The sequence below is a fragment of the Ochotona princeps genome, chromosome 26 (genome assembly GCF_030435755.1).
Source record: "Ochotona princeps isolate mOchPri1 chromosome 26, mOchPri1.hap1, whole genome shotgun sequence".
NCBI classification, from domain to species: Eukaryota; Metazoa; Chordata; class Mammalia; order Lagomorpha; family Ochotonidae; genus Ochotona; species Ochotona princeps.
Window position 1 is genome coordinate 9,824,992 of NC_080857.1, and position 22,847 is coordinate 9,847,838.

The 22,847-nt window shown below is 40.7% G+C and overlaps 1 protein-coding gene and 1 long non-coding RNA gene across 2 annotated transcripts in view; both read right to left on the minus strand.

The window, feature by feature from the left end:
* The window catches only part of LOC131478023 (uncharacterized), a 45,672-nt gene that overhangs the window by 21,226 nt on the left and 1,599 nt on the right, over positions 1-22,847 (minus strand). The window contains exon 2 of the long non-coding RNA XR_009244249.1: positions 17,319-17,372. This is a non-coding gene — a long non-coding RNA (uncharacterized LOC131478023). The remainder of the gene's footprint in view (positions 1-17,318; positions 17,373-22,847) is intronic.
* Positions 4,861-7,358, minus strand: GPR65 (G protein-coupled receptor 65). Its single transcript, XM_004584351.2, has one exon. It carries the CDS (start codon positions 6,089-6,091, stop codon positions 5,081-5,083), a length of 1,011 nt encoding a protein of 336 aa, XP_004584408.2. The 5' UTR covers positions 6,092-7,358; the 3' UTR covers positions 4,861-5,080.

Here is a 22,847-nt window from a genome sequence, read left to right on the forward strand (position 1 = left end):
TGTCAGCCCTGCTGCTTCCCATCCAGCTCCCTGCTTATGGCCTGGAAAAGCAGTCGAGGACGGCCCAAAGCCTTGGGACCCTGCATCTGTGTGGGAGACCTGGAAGAGGTTCTTGGCTCCTGGCTTCAGATCGGCTCAGCTCTGGCCATTGCAGTCATTCGGGGAGTGCACCAGCAGATGGAAGACTTCCTTTCCCTTTCTTTCCTCCTCTCTGTATATCTGACTTTCCAAAAATAATAAGTAAATAAATAAATAAAAATCTTAAAAAATAATTTTTCTTAAAAGGTGTAAACTTAGGAGACAACAATGAAAAGAAACATCTCAGCCAGTATTGGATTCTTCCAGAATGGTATGCCAATGAGAAAACACAAGCAGAAGTTTTATTATTACGGCTCCCTTAGTGATCACTCTCAGAAGAGAACAAAAGCCAGATGACAAGGAGGGAAAGTCTTGACTGGACACACCTCGCTGCCCTGCCCTGCTCCTCAGTAGCTGTTTTGTGAACTGGAACATGAGAACCCAAAGCCTTGGGGAAGCTGAACCAGCTGCTAACAGACACGCTACGAAATGGTACAAGCCTGCGCTAAAGACTCAGGGATGCTTCTCTTTCTAGTTTGTGTTTTTGGAGAGATGGGGCCAGTTCTGTGGGTTTCTGGGTATGTATGTCTGCAGAGGAAGTCTTCTGGTTCTGCAACAGGGTCACGCAGAAGACCTAGACAGAGAAGTCTGTGAATCCAGTCTTTCTTGAGGCAGGGTGTTGCGGTAGCTGTTGGTTTCCATAGCAACCACTGATGACAGTTCTGATAGGGCAAAAGGAAGTGCAGGGCAAGATAAAAATGTTATAAAGAGAAGTGAACATAGACTCAGGATCACAGGTTGTATTTTAAAATCGGTGCTAGCTATAAATAAAGTTAGCCAAGTCCACAGAGGTAATTGGTAAATAGTTGCTTTTTCTGTTATTACGTTCAAGGAGGGAAATCGAATGCATTGGGGAGAGCTACTGGCTCCTAAATCAGGTTGGTAAGTAGATTTGCTCAGGGTGTACCTTGGGAGATGATGCAGTGTCCAGACTGGGTGAGGACATTTAGTTTTTTGTTTTGTTTTGTTTTGTTTTTTATTGATTACATTGCATTATGTGACACAGTTTTATAGGCTCTGGGATTCCCCCAACCACTCCCCGAAACCCTCCCCCAATGGTGGATTCCTCCACCTTGTTGCATTATCACAGTTCAAATTTAGTTGAGAATCTTTCATTGCAAGCATTTACCAAGCATAAAGTCCAGCATCTTATTGTCCAGATAAGTTCAACGGTTTCTTGGGGAGACCATCTCTGGTCTGAAGGTATAGCCGGCAGAGTATCATCCCATACAATTAAAAGCCCCAACATAACATTAGTAACAATTTATAATGTTATGGAATTAATTGACATGGTATAGAGCAACCAATATGTTAAAAGAAAAAAAAAGAATGCAAGTTCTGAGCCACATCCTGTGACTTCTTCATTGACATTTCAATTATTAGTTTATATACAACCGGGTTCTATACACCTTAAAATGGCTTAGATTGCTATTCAGCTGTCTCGTGTCTATTTTAATTTTAGTCTTTAGCAGTTTATAGCATTGAAGCATGATTTTGCTGAACCTGGCTGTTTTTCGGATAGTGTAAGTTTATAACTCTAACAAGACATGTATCAACAGTTCAGGTGAACAGTTTTAGGAGGGGTGTGCATAGAAATCTTTAATACCCCAGTGAGGAGCAACTAATCTTTGTGTCCCACCCAGTGAGTTATAAGTGCATCCCTGCTGACCGTTTCCTGTCTGATTCTAAGCTTTCCTTGTTGTTCTCTCTCTATTCTAGATTGTTTGTTTGTTTGGAGGGGTTTCTGGCGCGATCCTGATGGTCATTGCGGGAGGGGGTGAGGACCCAAAGTCGGAACCAGGCAAGGACCAGAGAAAGCTCCCCTCCCTGGTCCCGAGGGACGTTTACTGTTCTTCTGTTTCTGCGGACTGCTCAGGGATCCTGGTTGTCGTTCCGATGACCTTGGATCCTGCAAGGCAGGATTTGGACTTCTTCTGTCCCATGTGGTAGATCCAGATGAGGGTGGGTGACCTCAGAGTTCTTGGCCTCCGAAGGCACTCCAATTCCCCGTGAGGACATTTAGTTTTAAACCCTATGCTCATGGAGTGGACATGTGCAGCCCTGGTTCAGTCGCTGTAGGAACACCTTCATGCTGTGTGGGGGTGTTTGAAGTGGTTCCAACTACTTTGTTTCCAATCTGGCTTCCTGTGACCACACACCTTGGTAGGCAGCAGATACGGCTAGGCTCTTAGTCCTTAAATCCTCATCACCTATGTGGGAGGCCCAGATTGAGTTCTAAAAAGGTTTACAAATAAAGACCGCATGTCTACTTATATTCCACATTGCATTCTTCCTCAGAACCATGGCACGCATACTGATACTAACGATATCTCATAGAACCAGAAACAAGGAAGGTCCTAACGTGACTATGATAGACCGACTTAACAATCTGTAGGTAGTGGGGTGTCCTGCAGCCAAATCCTACCAGCTCATATTGCTGTTTTTCCTACTCCCAGTATTTCTGCAAAGACTTCCCTGTCTTTTTGGTGACTGTCTACAATCTTGATGATGATGAAATATCTAATGATAATGAACATTTAGAAAGCTCGTCACCATTTACAGAGTTTTCACATCTACTTCTTAAAAGCACGTGCTGTTTTTGTCCCCAGAGTTTGCAGAAACTGATTCTGGGGGTAAAATATTTTGAGGTTAAATGGCTATAAAGTGGATTATCTGATGTTCCAATCTAGGTCATGGACTATTAATCCCTGATGATAATGAGTAGAAGGGCTTCTCCCTTCCAGAACTACTTTCAATTTTCTGTGGAACTTTAAAGAGGAATCTGAAAAGCCTTTAAAAACTAAAGGATAATTTGTAATATGAATCATTTTGATTGTATCTAGGGTCCTGAATCTTAGGAATACCTTCCCAACACGGCTTCCCCATGATGGGCCTTGATTTAATGGAAGGACTAGCAGGTTTTGGCAGCAACCTGATTTGGGAACTACTATCAAAACGCTCTCTAGATCAATGTTTTGTTCTGAGTCATTAAGTAGATCATTCATGTTAAGAGTGCCATGGAGGGAAGAGTGCCATGAATTTGTAATTACTACATATTTTTATCTAATCAGTTGGGGAAAAATCCAAATTAGGTTTCTAATAAAGCAGTTTAGCTACTATCTACATGATTTGTTATATTTCCAGATGTGTTAATTAATAAGATAATGTTTACCTCTTTGTTTGAATGGATTTAAACCAATCAGCAACACTCAATAACTGTACATATATCTTTATCATATTTGAAGAAAGAAATGTAGAACTTGGTAACTGATAAGCCATAAAAGGAGTAAAAGCAACTCTAGAGGGACACCAGAATTCGGGGTTCAAAGATCGGTCCCGCTTTCAATCAATGGTATGATTTTGAACAAGACATCTAATCGGTGTCTGATTTTCCAGATGTGGGCAAACCTGTCCCTGAGTCCTTTACAAGCATTCAACTCACAGGTTGCTAATAATCAAGAAGCTCAAAGTATTTTAATTTCCTTCATTGAAATGTTGCATCATCATCCATTACTGCCAGAAAAATGCAGAGTGCAGGTATGGCCTCAAAGCAACGTGGTTTCTATTACATACATTCATTTCATTGATTTCAAATAGAAAATGTAGTTAATTTGCACTCACTGTTTTTTTCAGTGTGCATCTAGAAATGTATAATCAGCCTCTCCTCTTAGGCCTCTGTTTTCTAACGTGTGGACACGAAATAGATATCAAGATGTGTGCCACCTGATCATAATTTTGGAGAGGGTAGAGAGGATAGATAGCAAAGTGAAGGGAGGAGAGGAGAAAAGGACAATGAAAGTATCTTTAAACATACTTTGGTTAGAAAAATGTTTACTGAGTGCCTACCGAAACTGGGTAGGGTGATTTACACAGTGAATTTTCAAAAGACTCTAAGTATGCAAAGTTTGAAAATCAACCTCTGAATATAAGATGTCATGTAACAATTTGTCTAGATGTTAAGTTTATAGCATTTTCTTTTTTTGAAAAAGACTTATTTGTTTTTACATGAAAGACAGATTTTTAGAGATAGAGAGACTCTTCCATCTGTAGTCTCACTCCCCACGTGTCAGCAATGATCGGAACCTAATCAATCTGAAGCCAGGAGCCAGGAGCTTCTTCTAGCTCTCCCATGCAGGTGCAGGGGCCAGGTGATTTAAGCCAACATTTTCTGCTTTCTCTGGCACATCAGCATGAAGCTGGACCAAAAGCAGAGAGCTGGAACTCATCAATGCCTATATGAGATGCTGGCACTGCAGGTGGAGACTTAACCTACTATGCGACCATGCTGGTCCTAACTTACTGTATTTTCAACCATGTCATAATCGGCTATACATTAAGGGAGAGTCAAAGTCTAGAGAGTATTTACTTTTACTTTACATGGGTATCTTACAGGCTCAACAATTAGGTTTCAGAACTGATATAAATTTCTTGCAGCTTCATGAGATCACTTCTGCAATGACTCTTGTATTCAACTTGAAACCTAGTATGTGGAATGGGTTTAACAGATAGTTACTAATGAGTGAGAACTCTAACAGTAGTATTTAGTAGTTGAGGTTGTTGAAGACAGGTCCACAGTACTGGAAGAAGTGATGCTGAGAGATTGAAAGCCAATAAAGTCAGAAAATCCCCCAAATTGTACACAAAAGTCATTGCAGCCAAGGCTAATAATCCTGGACTCCTTTCTAATTTCTGAACGATTCCATTAACAGCCACAACTCCGAGTCATTAGGAAAATATTAAATTTTATTTTCTACTTCTCATTTAATAAGAGGGTGAGAGCGTACAACATACTTCTAAAAATATCCCCACTTGATAAATTCTATTAAAATATTCACTCAGATCACTTTAATTTGCTCCCATGTTAGAGTTCCTTTCCAAAACATCATCTTGATGAAATAACGCCATGCACCTTAAAGCAAAAAAAAAAAAAAAATCCTATATTCTATTCCAAGACGTCTAATTCTACAGTATCTTTTGTAGATACAGAAAGTATGTGCTTGCTTTGTTTTTGTGACTTATTACCCTTCCCCACACAGAATTTCAATAGATTCCACATATCGGATCGCCCTGTCTCAGTCACAAAACAGTACAGAATTGGATCAGCAACACAATTTAAGCTTGTTAATGCAACCGTGATTCTATACATTGCGTAAGTCCGCTTCCCAGACTTCTGGTTACTGAAGTTCACATTACGTTCTAAAATGCAGCGAATCAGCACCATCACATGAAAGGGGGTAAAGCACAGGAAAAAAGTCAACGTGATACTAACAAGTAACTTGACAATGACCCTCTTTTCCCTGTTTTCCGTGGCTTGGTTCTGCCGCACGGCCTGATAGACTTTCTGGTTGCAGATAATTATGGTGACCAAGGGTATGACATAGCCTGTACATGTCCTGAACAAGTTGAGATCGATTTGCCATTTCTCCAAGGGGTATTTGTCATAGCACAATGTAAAATTCAACTTCTTGCCATCGCAATATTCAACCGCTGTTTCGTCTTCCCACAGAATTACAGCATTGAACATGGTTTCCAATACCCAAATAGATAGACTGACCATGAACGCAAATCTTCTTGTCCTTAGAAAAGCAAAGCGCAAAGGGTAGACAACTGCTAAATACCGATCCACGGCGATGCAGGTGAGGAATGCAGTGCTGCTGTAGAAGTTCAGGTACATGAAGAAAGCACTGCCTTTGCACAAGGCGGGAGAGAAGGTCCAGTCATCATTATTCCAAGTGTAATTAATCCAGAGAGGGAGAGTTACGGTATAGAGCAAATCTGAGAGTGATAAACTGAAGAGGTAAATTCCTAGTTCATTCTTTTTCTTTGCTTGAAGAAAGGACACACAAAGAGATCCAACATTGGCTGGGACACTGACTACAATCACAAAGATGTAAACAATTGGGAACAAATAGTGTTCTAGGTCACGTTGTTCTTCAAAACAGGTGGTGTTCATTTTTCCTCTTTAAGGTGGAAATTATGTTCTTAGAAGATAAGCAGAAATGTAGGTCTTGTCTCCAACGCTGAATTCTTTTCACTAAGAGTGTTTCTCCAATTTGCCTTTGTTTCTGGAAGTTCTAATTAATTGAACATGGCTTTTTGTAAAAAGGGGAGATGTAGATCAGTTTTCACAGAGAAGTTGGAATCCACACTCCGGGCAGTTGGCTGGAGTGGTCAGCTGAATGAAAGGACAGAAGCTCACGTATGTGGTCCTGTTCAGAGAACACGGGTAGGAATTCTCAAAGGTCAACTGAGAGATCTCTTTTGCGCTGGTGGAGCATTGTCCTCAATTTGATTTTCTTCAGGAATCTCACAGCAGATTGGTTTGAAGACGAGTACATCATGGTTAATTTTCATAGTTGCCTTTTTAAAAAAAATGCCTTTGTTTCTGTAATGAAATATGAACCAGAACAGTTTAGATGTTTAAAAGATAAATAATTTCATTGAGGTCATACTTTGAAGAGAATCTAATTTTTACTGAGGGTATTTTGTCTGTCTTAAATAAGAATCATCCAACAGTGTTATAGAGAATTACATTTCTCAGTGGAAATGATTTAAGAATTCAAAGATGAAGTTAAAAAGCTTTATTAGCAGCTGAAGTTAGAAAAGTCAGTCATTTGTTTTTGATCAGTAAATGTTGCGGGTGATAAACTGTATGGTTATAGTTCTAAATTTTATATATTATCTAGGGATAAAGTACTTTCAAAGTCACCTTATTAACCAAGCAAATATTGTCATGAGAAACATAGCTTAGTTGCAGAATTTTAAAAAAAAAAAGTAGTTTGATGAAACATAGTCTATCATGAGGAAATTCTGTCTCTTTTTGCTTCCTACGCTCTTAATTTTACTATTTTTTTTTCTTCCTTTGTGAGCTAACACACTTGATCTTCTACTTTTAGAAAAGGGAGCATTCTCGCTCTCAATTCTGGCTACAGTCTTGTGGTCATCAAGTTCCACCTTTCTGATTGTTTATTCAGGCAGTTTTCTTTAAAGCCGAGATGCCTTCAACTCACAGACAGAGGAGCCTCCCTCTTCTCCACACGTCTGTGGTCGGGAGGCTCTTGCTGCTTTAGGTGGTTTTACCTGCTGGAAACCTTCGTGATGGAGACAACCTGCAAAGCATCAAAACCACTTCCTTCCACGGGTTGATGAGTCCTAAGCACCTGCTGTCAGAAGGCACAGGCTTTTGCCAGGAGCACAAGCTGCGGCTAGAATGGCTATTAGGAGTGTATCTCAACTTTAAAACAAATTGAAGAAAGGAAAAATCCTCATGAAATCTAGTTTGATGGCACTTAACACATGAATAAAATGTGAAAAGAAAACAAGCTTTTGAACCAGTCACTAGGGAAACTTCCATGGAAGCAAAAAAATTATTATAGAACTGCTATGCTCTGGGTATACAGGGAGCATTTGATGCTCTGGTGGCACAAACTTGGGCCACTGTATTAGAAGAATTAGTCACAAGGCTTGGGAGCACGCAAGAAGGGGCTGCGGTCATGCCACCGTGTTTGCAATCCAGAAACCTCTACCCTCAGGGAAGCAGACTACTAGGAAATGATGAGCACAGCATAATCCACAGACAACACTGAAAAGCCGGCAAATTTCCTGCCTTAATTTGGTGTCTAGGAGGAACTGCAATGACACATCCTTCTCTGAGTATTCATGGTCTACCGGCAGGAACACACTTGGAAACAGGGTATGAATCTATACTGTTCGTTTGGTGGCACAAACATCTGGCCACCTTACAGGCTCAACTTCACTGGTTATCAGAGAAGTGCGAAGTAAAACCGCGAGCAGACACCACTGCATATCTAGAAGAATAAATATCGTGAAAAAAGTTATTAAGACTATTAAGTGTTATTGACGATATAAAAACCGGGACCACGATTGGGGCTGGTGTTTTGGTATAATGGGTATGGCCTCTGCTTGCCATGATGGCATTGCATATGGGTGCAGTTCTATCCAGGCTGCTCTGATGCTAAGCCAGTCACTTACTTAGGCCTAGGAGCAGCAGTGAAATATCCCCAAGTACCTGGGCACCTGCGCCCTATGTGGGAGGCCTGGATGAAGCTTCGGGCTTCAACTCAGCACAGTGCTGCAAGTTGTTGTGGCTAACTTGGGAGTGTACCAGCGGATGGAAGATTTCTCCATCTTTCCCTGGCTCTAGAAACTCTGACTTTCAAAATGAATACATCTTTCCTAAAAAACAAACACCAACACCGTAGGACCTGGCTCAACGGCTCAGTGGCTAAATCCTTGCCTTCCATCCACCATGATCCCATTTGGGTGCTAGTGCATGACCTGGCTGCTCCACTTGCCTTGTTGCCTGAAACAGAGGATGACTCAGATCCTTGGGACCTTGCATCAATGTGGAAGACTCAGAAAAAGCTCCTGGCTCCTGACTTCAGATCAGCTCAGCTCCGCCATTGCCACTACTTGGGGAGTGAACCAGCGGATGGAAGATCTTTCTCTCTGTCTCCTGTTCTCTATGTAAATCTGTCTTTCCAATACAAAATAAATAAATCTTTAAAAAAAAACCTAAACCATTATAGGATGTTGACTAGAAAACTGTTTGGGACTTTATTCACCAAATCATTAAATAATTTTACATCTAGGCACATGCTTAATGTAAATTCATATGCATGTTTGCTAAATAATACATAGCCGAGTCATTATGTTTCGAGTAGCACTCTTCGTAGTATCTCCCAACTGCTGTTCCCATATTATCAGTAAATAAGTAAATTACGGTATAAACGGTATATTGACACATTGAAATGTATGTATCAGCAGCTGTGAGCAAATTATGACTGTGCAACCAAATGGGTGAAGCTCACAAACAGAATGAGTTAAAAAAACAAAAAACAACAAACAAAAATTAAAGTGGAGCCAGCACTATGGTTCAGTGGCTAAAATCCTTACAAATACCGGGATCCCACATAGGCGCTGGTTGTGTCCCAGCTATTCCACTTCCCTTCCAACTCCCTGCATGTGGCCTGGGAAAAGCAGTAAAGGATGGCACTAATCCATGGGACCCTGCACCCATGTGGGAGACCCAAAAGAGGCTCCAGGGTCTAGGCTTCTGGCTCCTGGCTTCAGATCTACTCAGCTCTAACCAATATGGCCACTTTGGGAATGAACCAGCAGATGAAAACTTGCGCTGTCTCTTCTTCTCTCTGTAAATCTGCCTTTCCAATAAACATTAATAATAAAAAAGCAGGAAAGGGTGTATGCTCTCTTACAAGAACAAGAGAGTCAATTGTGAAAGGAGTGGGCATAGCGGTTACCTTTGAAGAAGTGCTGGCTCATGCTGAGAAACGGCATTAAGGGTGTTTCTGAGATCTTAGTAATTTTCTCTGTGGTTTGTGCTGGTTCCGTGAGCTCAGTTTGTAAAAAATGTATGAGCATGTACACTTAAGATATGTGCAACTTTTTGCATGTTCACTGCATTGCAATCAAAAAGTGAATTCCAGTCTGCTGCACATATAGCGGCAGTGCGGGAACATGGACAGCAGGCTGGCCTGGTGAGGGTTATTGCAGGTTACTCCGACTAGGCTACAATTCACACTGGTTTGCATGGGGTCCAAGTGTGCGGTGGGCAGGATCGGACTTGACTGCAACGCCCATTGGTTTGCATAGAAGACAGAGCTGGACACAGAACTGACCAAGCAATTGCAACTAACCATGTGCACCTAGGCTGATTTGGATGACAGATGTGCTGGACCCTGTATTGGAATGCACACACAAGAATCAGATCTGGGATCACCTCAGATGAAGTTTCTGTGGGAATCCCCCCAGCTGAACCACTGGACTCAGAACTCCAACCATGGAGGATATTGTAGGTTCCATGGTCCGACCATGGAGTGCGTGTGTCAGAGCTGGGCCTCCTCAGTGGCTTCGACAGAACGGTGGACTGCATTTCCAAAAACACATGGAGGAAATGGCAGTACACTGGAGCCTGCAGAGGACACTTGGTACCATGACAGAGGATGAAGAACAGAAGAAATCGATCAACTACCCCAGACAAGAGTTGGCAATGAAAATCTGGGCAAGCAGAGACTCCATGGCAGACTATGTCAGCCAGTGGAGTCTGGAGAGATTTCATCATGATTAGAGTGGAATGACTGGCAGCAATATAGAACTGTTGAATTATCAAAACCACTTGAGCAGGATCCTCAGAGCATGCCCCACATTGGGGACCCTGGAATGGTTGGGAGGCTGGGTATGGCTTTTCCCCTTATCTCTCTGCTTCCTCCAGATATAGGAAGCAAAGAAGAGAATGTGAAAACAATGGTCTCACCCACTTTCCTGTAGCCCTTGACCCTTCGCACCCTAATCAAATATGTAAAAATTATCAAAAATAAAGTTTATGCAATTTTGAAAAAGTGGATCCAAAATTTATATAGTGTGAAATATTTTGACAAATGAATTACTTATTTCACTTGCAAATGGAGCACATTTGCCTTCATATGCAATGATACAATTTTACTTCTTATTTACAAAAAAAAGTGTTGTGAAACAAAATAATGTATGAATAATCAAAATAGTTATGGGAAATAAATACACTGAAGATAAAGATTACTGAATGAAAAAAAATCCTAGACACCTAGGAGTAAAGACAAATCCTCTTTAATGAGGCCTTTTTCAACCTAAGCGTCACAGTCCCATCAATAGAATTACAAATGCAATCGATAGAATAACAAATGCAACTTTATTCACACGTGTGCACACAGACACATTAAGTAAAATAAGCCACTCTATTTTAAAGTGAATAGAAATGAGAGAGAACTGGATCAGTAAAAGCCATAATATGAAATAACTGTTTAGGTTGTAGATTTAAAGCAGTAAAAGAAGAGAATTGAAAAGATAAGTAAAGAGCAAACACTATAACAAATGACCAGGCATATATATTTTTTGGTTTGGCCTGGGGCCAGGTATGGTAGCCTTGTGGCTAAAGTATTTGCCTTGCACATGCCAGGATCCCTTTTGGACACTGGTTCTAATCCTGGCAGCCCCTCTTCCCATCCAGCTCCCTGCTGTGGCCTGGGAAAGCAGTTGAGCATGGCCCAAAGCCTTGGGACCCTGCACCTGCATGGGAAACCTGGAAGATACTTCGGGCTCTTGGCTTCAGATCAGTTTAGTTCTGGCCATTGCAGCCACTTGGGGAGTGAATCAGCAGACGGAAGATCTTCCTCTCTGTCGCTCCTCCTCTCTGTATATCTGACTTTCCAATAAAAATAAAATAAATCTTAAAAAGAGTTTAGCATGGCAATTAAGATGCTATTTGGGATACTCCTATCTCAGATCTATCACAGTGCCTGGATTTGAGTCTTGGCTCTAATCCCACTTCCAGCTCCCTATCATACAGACTCCGGTGGGCCGCAAGTATGGCTCTAATGGCTGTGTCTCCGTCACCCACACGAGAGAGCTACACTGAATGCATTACTCCTGACTTTTGTCCGGCACAAGCTAGGCCCTCTTGATCTTTTGGGGATTGAAGTCAACAGATAGGAATTCTATTTTCTTCTCTGTCTCTCAAACAAATAAAAATGTATAAAAGAATGGTAACAGGTGTTATGAAATATAATCATTTAAATTTAAAAATAGGTGTTAACCGATTGCTTAGGTTAGATTTTATTAGATCTAATTGGAGAGCTGATTATTAATTGTAAGATAGCAGTAAACCCAAGTTATTGCAGTACTAAAGATGTGAAAATACCAGAGATCTGGAAAACAAAATGCAAAGGTCAGCATATGCATCATTGGAGTTCCATGAAATTTGAAAAGAGAGAATAGGAAAGAGGAAATATTGTGAAGATAATGGATAAGAATTTTCTATAACTGATGAAGGACATGAAATTCTCCTACTTATGAAGTCTAGAAATTACCAAATAGGATTAAAAACGAACAAAAAAAATCTGTACTTAGACAAATTGTGACCAACATGTAGACCAACAAAGGCTAAGAAAAAAAGTGCCAGAAAAAAAACATGGATTACTATAGAATACTCCATTTCAACAGCAAAAACAGAAAGCAGAGAGGAGGGACTGATATTCCCAAATGTTTAGAAAATACATGCCACCCTGCTCAACAAAATCGTATTTTTAAGGAGCATAGCAAAAATTAGGTCATTTCCAGATTATCCCACCGGAAAAATTTACCCCCAAAATCCTTATGAAAGAAATTTCTAAATTATTTGATTGGAAAAAATAAAGTGAGACTTGCATAAGACATGGAGTGCCTAAAGGATTGTTCATGGTACTGTGGGTGACTCTGCCGAAGGTACGAGACATCTACCACACAACTTACACATCTGGGGGACAACACCTGAATCCTGAAAATAACCTCCTTGGAGAGCAGGACCAAGCTGGGTGGAGGGCAGGTAATGGGCAGAGGCCAGGAGCTGCACTGTTGTCTGTTGTAACACACAAGTGCACGTGCACACACACATCTCTTTTTTAAAAGATAAGATGGAAAAAGTTATTTTTATTTACCCATCTCTCAGTTAAAACATTTCATGCCTTGAGTAACCCCCAGCTGCACACAAGATGACTTCATGAAACAGATACTGTGTCTCTTTACTGTTGGGTAGCAGAGATAGAACAGTGGGTTATGGTTATGAGCGTGGGTCCTGAGGACAGTTTAAGGCTTCTTACAGCTTTCGGGTGTCTCCACTTCTCTCAAGCTCCACTTTCCACATGAGTAAGTTAGTGCCCACTTTCTACTGTGCTGTGAAAATTAAATGTGATGATACATAAAGTAAGGTACCTATCACACAGTAAGTTCTTGCTAGATACTATCTGATGGCATTGGTTCTGAGCCTTATCAGTGGTCCTCTTTCTGCTGTCCCCTACGTTTTCCTGGAAAGAGGCCAGCTTGGCCACCTGCCAGGCAGAGCTCAGGAGAGAAACCAGGGGGACTCAGAGCAGGGGGGCTCAGGATTCCTACACTTGATCTTAGCCAAATGCCCTGAGAGGATTAACAGCGTCATTGTTACAGGAACACTTCGCACATCATACTGAACACTGCAGACTACGCCGGTAAAATTTGTGTGGCAGTATATATAATGTCTATGATTCATTTATCTTTTTAGGTATTTCTAAGGTGACTTTAATCAAATTTTGATAGAACTGTTTTTAGAGCCAGTACTGAGAAATGTGCACGAGGGACAGTCTACAGATTTGGACTCTTAACTAGCTCTACAAATAGCACAAATCACTGACAACAGCAACTAAAAGTGAAATTCTTTCCTGTAACATTACAAGAAATGCTTGCTTTCATTTAATAGCTTAATAGTTACTAATTAAGACTCCACTCTGTGTAGGAACTATGATGATCATTTATTGTCTAATCAAATTTTCAGTGTTAATAAGTATCAGTGATTTCCTCAATTCACATTGTTTCTGAAAAGACTACAGCTAAACCATTGTACAGATGAAGGAATGGGCTAGATAGCTCTACCATCTCTCTAGATGGTAGGTTTCTTCCCCAAAACACAGTTTGTTAACACATTTCTGGGAAAAGAAATGGAGTAAGAATACACCCTCTTTTGTATATCCATGGTTTTAACCTAACCAGCTCTAAATTTAAGTTTTGACATCCTTTTACCATGGCTCAAAGTAGAGGAAACCACATGTCTTCCTCTTTTCTCTCATGACGCTTTAAGTTAGCACATTTATCCAGCTTGAACTAGATAAAACGTGATGAATATTGCTGGCATTCCTATCGTTCAATATATATTATTGTAACTTGAAATGTTTTATTTTTAATATTCCACTTACCCATGCTTCTTGGGGTGATGATTTGGTTGATTGAAGAACCTGATAAATCTGTGTACGTGGAGAACAGAAACCAAGACTGTTGAGAGAACAGGAAATTACACTCATATTTCTTCATAAGCCAATGAGGAAGCAGCGTCTTGATGTGGGGGACATGCATTTTCCAGGCTTGAACAAAACAAGCCTCAACTATTTTAAAACCATGCTTTTCATTTATCCTTGATGGTAGTGCAATCTTTTTGTAATTCACTTTTCTCTTTGCTTCTTAGTTATAAAAGAATCCTTTCATTTGTATACTTAGTAGGACATGTAGATCTCCCATTCATTCATTCATTCATTCACTCCTCAACTTTATTGTGTCAATACGGTTTTCTCTGTTATGTTCTTAAGGCATTTGTGCTGGGAAATATGTGGGATTTATCATTTAAAGGGAGATTATCACCTAGTAAATGATAAAGGCATATTCAACAATAATCATAATGTACTGGAAAAGTTCCTGAGAACAAACAGAAGAGGGAGAGTGGAAGTTGGGTTTTCAATAGTGGTTACTGTCTGGTTTATATCAGTGGTGCAGGGTGGGGATATGGAAGGTTACTGTGGCCAAATTTCTCCACTTTTTTCTCTTGCAGGACAAATAGGAGACATATTCTAATACAGAACACAGTATTTGATTATGAAATTAGAATTTCTTCACAATCTCTTGGTGTAGATAACAGAAATAACACTAGTTTACTGTCCTGGGCAGTGAATAATCCATTTTATGAAACTTGAACATACATTTAAAGAAAGACAAAAATTATTACAAAATCTCATGCAGTACTTCAACGAGTCAAAAGTTACTGCCCATTCTGTAAGTGGCTTAATGTGAAGTGAAATTAGCTCCTAGAACTTCCTGATTTTAGATATATTAAAAAATTGAAGATAAAAGATAGTATTTTTAAAAAAGATTTATTTTCACATGCAAGCTGTGACTGGCAGCCTGTCTGGCAGGGTTAGATCCCAGTGAGTATCAGATCAGGGGATGGGTCACATTAGACTGGGTTGTGACACCAACCAGCATGCAAGAGAACTAGGTCCAGGGGGTGGTTTTTGTGGGGGATATGTGCGCCCAACCCTATGGAACTACAAGTCTCATTGGTTAGCTTGAGAGTTAGGATGGTGATGGGCTGAGCTAGGCATGATCATGGCACTGATGCTCACTGGTACTGGGTCTGAGAACAAGCAAGGCAGGTCAAGGTTGCAGCACCCACTTGAGCACCCTAAAACAGGGTGTGGGGCAGGCTGGTCCACAACATCTCATACAAAGGCCAGGACAGATGTGGCACACCATGCTGGATAAGAGCCAAGCACCTGCTAGCATGCATGAGATCTGGGTCTGAGAGTGGCCCAAATGGGGGAACCTGGTAAACTTCTGGTGGGTCATAGCTCCTACTGATGAGCATGTGGTCCAGACCTGGGTGTTAGGCAAGCTGGACAGGGTAGCTCCATACATCAACAAGTGTGTGAGTTGGTTTTGGAAGAGGGTAGACCAGGAACGGCCAAGTAAACCATAGCCCACTGGCAAGTGCAGAAACCAGGAGGGCATGCAGATCATGCTGGACTAGGCTGTCACACCTACTGATTTGCATGAATCAGGGATGAGAGCAGACTTAGCAGGGCCAGGCTGCAGCAACTGCCAGTTAGAGTTGGGACTGTGGGCCAGCTAGGCCAGACCAGGCTACAGCATCTAAAGGCAAAGACCAAGTCAGGGGAGGGGCTATGTCAAGCTGGGTCAGAGCAACCACTGGCACATGTGAAATCTGTGGCTGGAATCAGGCTTTGTTGAGAAGCAAAGGGGACGCCCTGGCTGGGTTGTGGGTCCCACTGATGAGTGCAGGGGCCAGAGTGGGGGGCTGTGGTCTGGTCTGGACATGGCAGCAATCTCCCTCAGTACAAGTGTGGACTGGGTCTGGGGTGTGCACGACTGAGCTATTCTCCAGCACCTATTGGTGATTGTGAGAACCAGGGTCGGTGTCGGATGGGCTGGGGTAGGTTCCATGGTCCGACCATGGAATGTATGTGTCAGAGCTGGGCCTCCTCAGTGGCTTCGACAGAACGGTGGACTGCATTTCCAAAAACACATGGAGGAAATGGCAGTACACTGGAGCCTGCAGAGGACACTTGGTACCATGACAGAGGATGAAGAACAGAAGAAATCGATCAACTACCCCAGACAAGAGTTGGCAATGAAAATCTGGGCAAGCAGAGACTCCATGGCAGACTATGTCAGCCAGTGGAGTCTGGAGAGATTTCATCATGATTAGAGTGGAATGACTGGCAGCAATATAGAACTGTTGAATTATCAAAACCACTTGAGCAGGATCCTCAGAGCATGCCCCACATTGGGGACCCTGGAATGGTTGGGAGGCTGGGTATGGCTTTTCCCCTTATCTCTCTGCTTCCTCCAGATACGGGAAGGAAAGAAGAGAATGTGAAAACAATGGTCTCACCCACTTTCCTGTAGCCCTTGACCCTTCACACCCTAATCAAATATGTAAAAATTATCAAAAATAAAGTTTATGCAATTTTGAAAAAATTTTTTATTGGAAAGTCATATATACAGAGAGGAGGAGAGACAAAGAGGAAGGTCTTCCATCCATTGATTCACTGCCCAAAGTGGTCACAATGGCTGGAGCTGTGTGGATCCAAAGCCAGGAGCTTGCAGCTTCTTCTGGGTCTCCCATGCAGATGCAGGACAGGTAGTCTTCAACTGCTTTCCCAGGCCACAAGCAGGGAGCTAGTTAGGAAGCAGTGCAGCCAGGATTAGAACCAGAGCCCATATGGAATCCTCGCGCATGTAAGGCGAGGACATTAGCCGCTGTTACTGAATTAATGAAAAATTAACTACAAGTGGAAAATAATAATAACCTTACACCCTTAAAACCTGAAAGCAATGACTTCAGGGTAGCACTTCACCTTGCCAACTCTACATAACAAGTCATTTATCACCGTTTAAGACTTTTGTCTTTATTTACTGCAGAAGATATGCAGTACTATATTTTCAACCACAATCCTATCATTGAGCATACGACATTTTAGAACCTTAAGTCTATGATGTTTTAACAATACAAAAATTGGGAACAAGCCAAATAGTCAGAACAATGCCCTTAGGGGGCTGACATACCTGGCCAGTCATCTGGGAAGGATACTGGGACACTGAAAACTAAAGGGGAATGTGTGTAGATCAGCCTGATTCCAACTTCTCCATGGGGTAGACAGAGCAAGCACCTTTTCTGCTGATGGCGAGGTCTTGTGAGGCCACAATGGTTGATGCAATTTAACCAAGAAAAAAAGCGACTAAATATAGCTGGTATGATTTTGAAATACTACTATATTTTACCAAGCACATTTCCTTTTCCCCAGCTCTACCTTTCTACACCCAATGAACTGTTTCGCATGTATTGTCTTGAGAGAAGGAGTTCTCTGCAGAAAAATAGGAATAAAGAATACAATGTCAGGTTTGAGTTTCAAGAGATGAAGACAAGTTAAGTGTGGAGAGGACCAAAGCACAAATAACACAGCTTGGGGGAAAAAACTGTTTACATAAAGCAGAGCTTCCACCCACAAGAACGAAAAAACCTTTTCCTGCTAGGTGAAGGTGGGGTTCAGGGCAGTGAGAAAGCAAGCAACGACAGTTGACATGTGGTGAGTGCCTGAGAAGAGGACCCCACTTCCTGGCAGTTATTTCTCTCCTCCAAAGTCCTGAGCTAGGGTTGGGTAACTTTTAGATGATTATACTAAAATCAACCCTGGATGAGTTCTACAATCTGGGGAGGAGAATGAACTTGTGCCCATCAGAGTATGAGAATCAGGGGTACGGATGTTCGAGGCATGAGAATACCTCATGGAACACAGGCAGAGCAGATGATGTCTAGGAGGCATACAAAAGTGGCAGGAGTCTTTAGTCCCTCACCTCTTAATGTGTCCAGTGGACCAGCATAGTGCAGAAGCAGTCTTGCAGCCATAAAACATAGCTCAGGTGAGTCAGCTGTGGGTGACCACCAGCAAAAGGGAAAGAAGGAATAGGACTACATGCCACCATTGATGCACAGCAGTCCCAGGGAATGCCCTCCAGCTTTCAGAGACAAACATTTTCCATCTTAAGGGGTACAATGGGATCCAGGCATTGGTAATCTAGTGGCTGAAGTCCTTGCCTTACATGCTCCAGGATCCGATACGGCTGCCAGTTCATGTCTCAGCTGCTCCACTTTACATCCAGCTCCCTGCTCGTGGCCTGGGAAAGCAGTTAAGGCTGGCCCAAAGCCTTGGGACCCTGCACCCATGTGGGAGACCTGGAAGAAGCTGCAAGCTCTTGGCTTCAGCTCAGCAAAAGCTGTTGTGACCACATGGGGAGTGAACCAGCAGATAGAAGATCTTTCTCTCCGTCTTTCCTTCTTTGTGTAAATCTGACTTTCCAATAAAAAGTAAACAATACTCTAAGAAAAATGATATAACGGGCTCCCAAATGTTAAGTCCCTAAACCCCAGTGCCTCAGAAGGTAGCTCTACTTGGAGACAAATCCTGTAGAGAGAGAACTCTACAAGAATGGGTCCTAATCCAATGTGACTGGCTTTACCAGAAGAAGTAATTTGATAATATGGAATAATTTGACCAATTTCAAGGTACATAAATCTACCAGAACTGAATCATGAAAGAAGAGAAAATCTGAAGAGATCAGTAACAAGAAGATTGCATTAAAATTGTAAAACTTCTATCACAAATAAGACAAGGATCCAACAGCTTTACCAAAAACTGAATTCTACCAAAAAGTTAAAGAACAAAAAAATAACCCTTCCAAAAACTTGAAGAGGGAATATTTTCAAATCAAAAATGCCAGATCATTATTAATCTGTTACTAACACAAGATAAGGAAACTCAAGGAAAAGAAAATTACAAACAACTCTTTCTTGAACTCAGATAGAAAATAACAATAACAACAACAACAACAACAAAACTCAACAAAATGCTAGCAAATCAAAACGCAACAGCACAGTACGAGAATCATCCACCATGATTAAGTGGGATTCATTCTAGGAATGTAAGGAAAGTTCATCATATAAAACCACAGCAATTTTAGTATGATTTGTTAAGAGTGAAGGACAAAAATGATATGATCATCTCAATAGATGCAAAAAAGGCATCTGAAAAAATTCAACATCCTTTCATGATAAAAAGTCTTAACAGGTTATGTGTAGAAGGCATGTAACTCAACACAATTAAGGCTATATATAACAAAGTCATGACTAACATGATATAATTTCAAATATTTCAAAGGTTTTTCTCCAAAGCTAGGAACAAGACAGAGATGCACACTCCTACAACATCTGTTCAACATAGTGTAGAAGTCTCAACCAGATAAATTAGGCAAGAATAAGCAACAAAAAGCACCTAAGTGAGAAAAGAAGAAACTAAACTATTTCTGCAGATTTCATTATATCGTCTTATAGGAAACCCCAAAGACCAACAAGAAACTGATAAAGATAATAAATGAATTCGGGATAGTTGCCAGATGCAAACCCAACACATAAAAATTTACATAGTAATCATGAAAACGAAATCAAGAGAATACTACTACTTACAATAGTAGTGAAAATAAAATAGCCTAACCAGGGACTTGAAATACTTGTACTCTAAAACTATAAAACACTGAAGAGAGAAATTAAAGAAGACATAAATAAATGGAAATACATTCCATGTTCCTAGACTAGAAAAAATTCGATACTGTTAAAATGTCTTTACTACCCCAAATAGACCTCAGATACAAGATAATTCCATCAAAATTCTATAATGTTTTTCAGAGAAACAGAAAAAAAAATCCTAAAATTCATATGCAAGAAAAGATCCCAAACAGGTAAAACATTTTGAGCAAAAAAGAATGAAACTATTGTATTTATATAATATGACAAAGCTATAATAATCAAATTAATAACTCCAGGCATAAAAGCAGACACATAGATCTGTAAAACAGAGTCCAAAAACAAGTCTATGCAATTGATTTTCTTCCTTAATGATGTATTTATTTCATTTGAAAGTCAGAATTGCAGAGAAAGAGGAGGAGGGAGGAAGGATGAGAGCGAAGGAGAGGGAATGAGAAGAGGGATAAAGAAAAAAAAGGGAAAAGCAAAAGGAGAAGGAGAGGAAGATGGTGAAGGAGACGGAAAGAGAGATTATCCACTGGTTCACTACCCGCAGTGGCTGCCTTGGCCAGAGCTGGGCCAGGCTGAAGCCAGGATCCTGGAGCTTCTTCTGAGTCTCCCACATGGGTGCAGGGGTCCAAGCACTTGGGTCATCTGCTGCTGCTTTCCCAGGAGCATTGGCAAGGAGCTGGACAGGAAGTAGAGCAGCTGGAACTTGAAATGGTGACCCAATAAGATGCCAGCACTGCAGATGATGGCTTAATCCATTGTGTCACAGTGTAGGCTGATTTTGAATAAAGATGAAAACAACATACAATAGTTAATAGAAGTTTCTTCAATAAATGTGAGACAACTGCATATCCACAAGCAGAAGAATGAAATTAGAACATTTTTATCATAACACATAAAAAACTAAATACAAAATAATACTTAAATGTAATACCTTAAAGTATAAACTTATAAAAGAAAGCATGGAAGAAAAGTTTCATGACATTGGTTTGTGTTATGAAATTTTGGAATGTTGCTCCAAAAGCACAGGGAACAAATGTGAAAACTGAGAAATGAATTACTTAAACTAAAAGAAATTTGTACATACAAAGAAACAAGAGAGTAAAGAGAGAATGTGCAAAATGGAAAAAAACATTTGCAAAACCACACATTTAATTGTCTAATATTTAAAATACATAAGGAGCTCAAACACTTGAAGAGCAACAAATTTAAGTAACCCACTTTAAAAATGGACAAGGGATCTGGATAGCTATTGCCCAGAAGCAAACATAAAAATGATTAATAGGTATATTAACATTACTCCACATCTTCAATTGTGCAGGGAATGCAAATTAAAATGAAAATGAGCTATTACCTCAGAACTGTGCAATGTGTTATTAAAAGGGAGGAAAGACACAAGCAGGGAGAAAGGGGAACCTTGGCACATTATTGGCAAGCACAGAGACCATCACACCCATACTAGAAACCACAGGGAGGTTCTTCAAACAACTAGATACAAAAAACAAGTGGAGCAGTCGGGACTTGAACAGGCTGACCTCTAATTCAGATTTTTAAAGGTTGTTTGTTTCATTGAGAAAGCACATAGCTATTAGCCTTTATTATGAATTACCATTAAAAGTCAAAATTTCTCATTTTTTTTCACTCAGACACCTGATTTTGGTAGTCGCTTTCACTTTAGAAAAATAAATTTTGCTGTGGCTGAAGTATGGCTGTAATATTCATAAGTGCTTCTAATGTAAGAGAAAATGTCGTAACTATAAACATCCATTTGAAATGTGAGAACTAGGACCTGTCTGTCTCCTCTTTGTCTTGTTTATCTCACTGATCCCAAAACCACAGATAGGAGGCAAATCTAGCACATGAACACCTGCCTGCTAACTGCCATTTCTCTTGATCTCACATCTTGAGAAATTGGAGTTCATGACCAGTACTACAAGGCTCACTCTCTCCGCTTAGATTTATTGCCCTTTCCTTAGAAACGTTCTTTTCCAATGGTTTCCTCAATACAGATTAGAAATTAGAAACAGCAAATGAGTAGCTACTTGGGCTTATGAATGAACAATGATGGAAGGCACTTGTTGAGGTAACTTTTCAGTTAAAGATTCTGTTTCTTCTTCTGCAGATTTCACACTTTTCAGGAATCTCCGTGGCCTTTCGAGTACAAGGTCCAATGATGTGCAGCCCTGTGTTATACACTGAACATTAGTTTGAATTTCCTAACTTCATATGTACAGTGCTTTTCTCTTTTACCTCATTGGTACTTCCCACATAATCACATTATGAGGTCCTTAGGAATGATGCCCAGATCACAAATACATAATTTCATGGCTGGCAGGAAGCTTATCTGTTGGTACATATTGGTACTTCAACTAACACTTAAAAACATCATGTTGAAGCTGAAACAGTGACTTTACAAGTTAATCCTCTGCCTGCTGTGCTGTGACCCCCAACTGGGCATCCATTTGAGTCCTGGCTGCTCTACTTCTGATCTAGATCTTTGCTTATGGCCTAGTAAGACAGCAGAGGGTGGTTTTAAAATCATGATAAAGCACGGACAACAGCTATACAAAGGTAAGAGTTACCAGATTCCAGAAAAGAGCAGCAGTGGGGAAGACAGAGTTCAGTTATGTGCAATATCGGGAAAAAACGTGAAGAAAACAACTGGTCCCTAGGAGTCCATTGACCATCCATCCAAGAACACATTTTAGGACACAAGAGTCACTACTGATACTTACTTGGGATAATCTACATCCTTGGTGAACCAGAATAGACTTAGGCTAGGTCAAAAAAGAAAGAAAGAACAAACATAGCTACTGTCCATGAAGAACCTCAGGATACTACCTGGCCTGGCAGGGATGTTCAGAGGATGGTTCAGACAGACTTGACCTCTCTACAATTGTGGTCCTGAACCCTAGATTCAGGTCTGGCATTAATGGGCAAAATCACTCTGATTACAAAAAGGACTTTGCAGATGAAGCTCCTGACTGCTAAAGACTCCTGGGTCTTCTCATTTTGGTGTGGCCGAGGCAGGTATTGATAACAAATTATCCCAAGCTTCTGCCAAATGAGGAGTCCGAATGATTTTTCTCAAAGTGTCTCTAATTTGCTCCAATAACAAAGGGAATCAGAGATTCCAGACTAACACAAGATATGGCAGAAATCCCGGGACAGTTCACGTTTCTGCCAATTTAGTCTTCTGTGTAGGATCATTTTTAACTTTTTTTTTTAAGATTTATTTTTATTGGAAAGGTAG

What these genes read in the sequence shown, in the direction of transcription:
- GPR65 (XM_004584351.2), bottom strand. Translation starts at nt 6,091, where the DNA reads ATGAACACCACCTGTTTTGAAGAACAACGTGACCTAGAACACTATTTG.